Genomic DNA, 6310 nt, shown 5'->3' on the forward strand with positions numbered 1-6310 from the left:
CCTTTTAGCTTTTACTACTTCTTTGCATAATGTCTTTCATGTGATTTTGCATAACAACTTGACAAACAATATACAGAAGAATCAGCGGTGTGATTTTTGCGTCTCTTTATGGTGTTCGAGATCTCCCCTAAAATTCTTAATTGTCAATATATTTACACACGCACTTTTTCAAATCGCTCTGCTGTATTTTTTTTTTTGGTTTTATTGCACTTTTTTATTAAAAGTTCTCTGGTCTGCCTGTGTGTTTGAGATGTGGATGTCCAGTTAATAATAATAATATGGCTGGTGTCATTCGAAATAACAGCAGAACTCGGCATTGTTTATAATCCACTGAGTTTGTAAATCAAGAACCAAAAGGCTGTGAAGTCTTGTACTCTGCTGTTTATGTTTAATGTATTTTAATTAAGTTTTCTTTTCGATGGCATGTTTACTCTTCTAAATTGCTTGTACCTCTCTTTTTATGTTATAGGTTGTAGGAAAGAGGTTACAGGCCAGCACAAAGTTGTAATCTTATCAGCCTTTGTTGTCAAGATTGCTTTATCTGAAGTTTGGGAACAAAAGGGTTATAATCCCATCTGCCCAAGGCCCCCCACGTTGTAAAGGGCTGATTGCTGAGGTGCACACATGAACAGCCTGGGGTATAACAATGTCCCTCTCCCTGGGGCTCATGTAGCGTTACAGAGCGCTTTCTTGCTCTCAGGTTACATGCTGGTGAAAGCCCTTCTGCTCCTATGTGTGTACCAGATGTTGGGCTGGGCTCCGCACATACGAATGGTTGGGATTCCCAGCTGCCACCTTGTTCTCCTGTTTCATGTCTGGGATACGGACAGGGGCCATAGGGTGCCGCCAGGGTGTGTTAATGGAGATTCCTGCTGTGCCATTCTTTGCATTGGGGGTGAATCCGGCTAAAAACGTTACCCTCGGTTCCTTCCAATGGAAAGCATCCCTGAAATGTGAACAGACCCTCTTAAATAACTCTCTTAAATGTGACCTCCACTTTTAATGGAAAAAAAACAACAACTCATCTCATGTGATGTTTTTGGCAGCAACAGAATCGGTGAAATGTCTGTAGAAACACTTTGTTATACCAAGTGTGAAACCGAGATCTTTTTGGCTGCTGATATTCATTTGAATTTTATAGTGTTCTCTTCTATTTATTCTAATGTCACACTGTTTTACAGGAGCTTCTGGATGGACACCCTTACTTAAGTTGCTGTGCTCTCTTTCTGAAGCATGGCCTTTGACCCCTCGTCTTTTGTCCTGCCAGACCTTTTGCAGCACCTCAATATCCAGAGTGTGGACACTGGTCAGGAGGACCCTTTTGAGTCTTTTTGTAATCTGGAAAGTGGACGTTATTATGATGTGGTTCCCACTGTGGTATGCTCCTTGTGCTGCCTATTTGGACTGGTGTACATATTTTTCGGTGAGTAACGTAGTATTGTGTCTAAGGGGATAGTTCACGTTAAAGTTAGACAGTTCCTAAGACACTCTTCACCTTAGTATTAACATGTGTTTGTAGCGTAAATGCAGCTCAATGTGAAATGGAAATTAAAGCCCTAGAAGAATGCAATAGCTTTCCTGCTGCCACCAGTATCTGGATTCTCTGTAATCCACTGGGGGGATAAAACACACAAATTACCCCATTATAGCATATATATATATATCTGTATTTTTGCAACAGAATGTGTTACACCTGTGGGCAATCTCACTTCTTATCACCTCCTCCAGCTCTTGCATAAACTGAGACTATAAAAGAAAATTCCTGTACTGTACTGTAAACTTTTATATTGCAGAATGAATGGAACATTGCTCAATAATTGATCTCATTCTTTCACCCCCATTCATTTCGCTACTTAAAATGCCATAGAGCAAATTACAGTCATGTGTTGGGATCCAACACCTATAATGTCTCCTTGTTTAGTGTATTTTTTTGTTGTTGTTCTTAATGTCCTGTTTTGGTTTTTTTTGTGCCCCCCCCCCCCAACAGGCTACAGGTGCTTCAAAGCCATTATGTTTCTGTCTGGCCTGCTGGCTGGTTCAGCAGTCATATTTTTGCTTTGCTACAAAGAGAGAATCCTGGACACCCAGCTGAGTCTAGAGTTGAGCGCAGGCATTGCCCTAGGAATAGGCCTGCTTTGTGGCTTGGTCACCATGCTTGTGCACAGTGTGGGTCTATTCATGACAGGCCTTCTTCTTGGACTGCTGCTTGCCATTGCCTGCTTAGTAGGACTTGAGCAGTTTTACCATCCTCCCACGGCTTGGGTCCCAGTGGGCATGATGATGGGATCTTCTATGCTGTTTGCAGTACTGACTCTTCAGTGGCAGAAACTGTTCACAGTGGTTTCCACCGCAACGTTTGGGGCTGCTATCTTGACTGTATGCACAGATTACTTCATTGAGTTAATGCTGCTGGTGCAGTATGTCTATGATCGGCTTCGCTTGGAATACTCACTTCCCCTCTGCTGGTACAGCTGGGTTGTCCTGGGAATGTGGCCAGTGCTAAGCATCCTGGGAATTGTAGTCCAATGGAAAGTCACAGCCGAGGGCTACTCTCATACTGATGGTGAGTAATGCATTTTATTAAATCTATTGTTATGATTACATTTTATTTATAGAGTGTCAGCAGTACTCTGTGGTATCATTTCAACGTGGGAGGATACAAAGCTAACCATAACATGGACAGACATAAGAACATAATGCGAATGCTTAGATTATGTAAGTAGGTTGATAATTGTATTAAATTGTTGCAGCTCAGTTCATTTGGTTATTTACCTTAACGTGTTGACAATCCAAAGTAGAGCTTAGCGTAGTAGCATCAATTGCCTCTATAGGATGTGAATTCCACATCTTTATAGTTCTAGAAACCTATAATTTGACGCTAAGAACCATTTGGCCCATCTAGCCTGTTTGTGCTCATCCCGTTAAATTCCCCTACTGTGTTAACCATTTTTGCTAGGAGGCATCTCCTGCTGATGTGGAAAAGTAAAAATTACTATAAAAAACACTTTTTGCTGCTTTAGGTAAAAACTCTTTTTTGACCTCCTGGTTCTTTTACAATCCCGTTAAATGAACTGCCTAAAATCCCTGACACCCTCTCTAAAGAAGGATGCATTTGTTGCCACTGATTGGATGCTTCAAGCAGCAAATCAGTGGCAAGAAAGGTCTCCAACTGAAATCAATGGGCGTTCTTGCCGCACATGCGCATGTGGGTTTGAACAGTGTTGGTGCTGACTGGCAGTAGGGAAGCTGAACACATTGCATGTAATGCTAATATAATGTCATATCCCTGTGCTCAGCAGTAAGGGAGGGGAAAGCTGAGGGTGGTGCCAATTACTTTTTCACAGAGCTTCAGTGATGTTTCCAGAATGCCCAAAAGTTTAGCCTTCACTAACTTAATTGTGAGCTAAACCCAAACGCCGGAGTAAGAACTGCCGTTATTACAGTCGGCCAAGAGGAACCCTAAGGGCCGTTTACCTTTAATTTGTTGGGGTACAATTTGATGGAGATGTCTGGCAAGTTTAACTCAAAACAAGTCCTTATGGTGAATGTGCCAAACAATCATACACGACTATTATTTGAGAGGAAGGTTTATCAGCACAATAGTCCTCAATCCTTTTATGCAAATATACAGAGAAGTCCTCTTGTTTCCTCTGGTGGCTGCTGCATCTCAGGTTTGAGACCCACACCCATCGTGAATTCAAGTCCATAGAAAATATGTTTTATAAGCAACAACTTGCCACATCTAATGCTTTTAGGTAGCTTTAAGAGACCATTTTAAGAGTTGTGATTTAAAAAGGGCTATATTAACAAGTACAACACAATTCAACAGAAAGTACTGTTACTTATTTATCGGTATTTCTCGATGCACAGGCTGTCCCTACAACTAGCGTGTGCAGCAGAGTGCAGACAAAGGCTGGAGCTGATTAAGAATCCCATGCTCCTAGTTTACATGCATGGATTAATAAGAGGAACACTGTTGTAGAATCTTTATGACGGTTCTGCTCCTCCTCCAGTTGGGATAAGACAAAGCTCTGTTTAGAGAAGAAGGGATGCTTTGTAGCCAAACCACTCAGCCTAACAGGGGTGCAACTCTTAAGAGCTATTTTGTCTATTCATCTGTTTTGAAAACTTTTCTTTCCGCATTACCATTTTCATTAATGCCCTTCATTCTCTGCTGTGACTTTATAGCCTTATGATGCAGCTCAGCAGAGCAGTGGATAATACTTTTTCCCATTTAACATCATAACAATAAAAAAAAAAGAATCCAGCGACTATGGGGGAAAAAATGCTTAACTCATCCACATAAAAATGTATTCACGGCCAGTTTTGTATAAATGATGCCTTTTGGAGTCTGTTAAAAATATTCTTTTGAGTATGACATAGTACATAGAACTCCAGTCTTATTCAAAAGGCACATATTGTATTTAGTACTTTTTAATATTAAATGTTGTTTTCAGAAACGAAACTTTTGTTTTAATAGGCTTCTGTTTTGTATTTCTGAGTGAAAAATAAAACATATTGCCTGTGATATAGATACTTGAAGCTAGTTGGGGCAGAATTGCGAAATATACATGGTTTTTTTGGGGGGGGGGGGTTGAGTTTAGAAAATGTAGTCTTTATAATAAAATCATACCCAAGAAGATTTAAGATATATGTTTTGTTGTGAACTGTTTATTGTGTTGCATTCTGTGTGCAAGGACGCTTCCCTGATGTCATCCATGTGAGGATGAGGAGTGTACACTAAGGTTAAGAAAGGTTAAATGCTAATAAGATTGAAAAAAATGTGACAGCTTCCTGTTCTAAGGTCACCCTGTGCTTCAGACCTCACAAGTTCTGGATCTGGAAGACTTTTGTTTTTGTGTAAATAAACAACAATAAAAAAAACCCTCTGTTATACCTTCATAGCCGGTTCGATGGTGGCATAATCTCTGACTACAAATAAGTTAACTCATGATCATCACACTGTGAGTGCTAGAAAAATGTTGTGTGCTATACATTGATTGTTTAGATATCTTTTAGATAAAATGTTCTATAAAATGGTTGTCTTTACTATATTAACTGTGAGTCGTATGTCCTGGTGCAGTGATAATAAGCAGACGTCAAAAACGTCTCCAGCTCTTGAGGATTCGGCAGAAAGAAGCTAAGAAGCGTCAGAATGTTGCTCCTCCAGAGGGCACTTATCGGCGAAAGGCTAATCCAGTGAAAAGATACACTGGGGACATTCTTGCACCGGTGAGTGAAATTGAATAAAGGAACGCGTAAGGGAACCCTGCGGGTTTGGAGTTTACACACTCATATCTTCTCTAAACCATGGTCATTGTATGAATCCTCCCAATGATGAACACAAGAGATGAAAGTGCAGATGTGTGATGTGGACAAGCCAAACGGTGTATTCCAGTGTCAACATTGATTAACTAAATGTTATTACTGGACGTGTGTATGTATGTGTGTATATGTATATATATATGTGTGTGTATATATACTGACAGAGTGAGTAAGGCTAGGAAAGGTGAGGTAGAGGAAAGTAAGTGGGAGGAAGGTCGTTAAGGCCTATCAACTGGCAAGTTTAGTTTGAAGGCCTAGAGACAAGAGGAGAGTCTGATTAAATTTGCTCCTGAGCAGTCCTGTTTTCTCGCAGATGCTTACTTTTTTGTGTGTCATACTCCATTTTCTTTTTCTTTCTCCAGAGTTACTTGCAGAGCTTGAGGGACCGTCAGACAGGAACGGGTACGTCCATGAGCAGTCTGAGCACAAACATGCAGACGGTTGTGGACTTGGACTATGAATGTGGATCCACTGTACCGCTCACTGCCACTACACCCGTGGTCAGAGTATAATGGAGTGAAGTCTGGGAATTTTCACACCTAAGGAGTAACTGCCATAGCCACATGATTTTGCTAGACAGCACTTATTTTTCTGTGCCTTAATTGATACATCCTGTGCTCTTTTTCCCGTTACTCAGTTGACCCCTCCTGCCATCACGAAGATTCAAAATCCAGGTACAAACCTGAAACCACTACTCTGAACGTTTTGCTACTGAACACATTTTTGTGGGGCAGAAGTCTATATTAAAGATGTAAAACTAATTGCTTCTTCATTGACCACTGCGGGGTCCATAAACATTGTTAGGAGGATTTTTATTTTGTTATGCGTCCTGGGATTACACAAACACAAATTCTTGTTAAAAACCGGTACTTTTCCAGAAGCAAAATTAAATCATATGAAATGTACGGACAGAATATCACTTGTTATGCATTAACCTCTTTAATACGTTTTTATATACATGGGCATTGCAGAAAAAATAGCAATT

At 40.4% G+C, this 6310-nt stretch overlaps 1 protein-coding gene across 1 annotated transcript; it reads left to right on the top strand.

Annotated features, from left to right (window-relative positions):
* The first annotated feature begins 1233 nt into the window (after positions 1-1233).
* LOC149277376 (transmembrane protein 198) lies at positions 1234-5837 on the top strand. Its single transcript, XM_089502990.1, has 4 exons — positions 1234-1423; positions 1988-2563; positions 5084-5232; positions 5688-5837. The coding sequence occupies exons 1-4, from the start codon at positions 1234-1236 to the stop codon at positions 5835-5837; spliced, it is 1065 nt and encodes a 354-aa protein (XP_089359116.1).
* The last annotated feature ends 473 nt before the right edge of the window (positions 5838-6310 follow it).

Source organism: Sceloporus occidentalis, unplaced genomic scaffold (genome assembly GCF_023333645.1).
Source record: "Sceloporus occidentalis isolate IW3139 unplaced genomic scaffold, rSceOcc1.0.p SCAF_215, whole genome shotgun sequence".
In the NCBI taxonomy this organism is placed as follows: domain Eukaryota; kingdom Metazoa; phylum Chordata; class Lepidosauria; order Squamata; family Phrynosomatidae; genus Sceloporus; species Sceloporus occidentalis.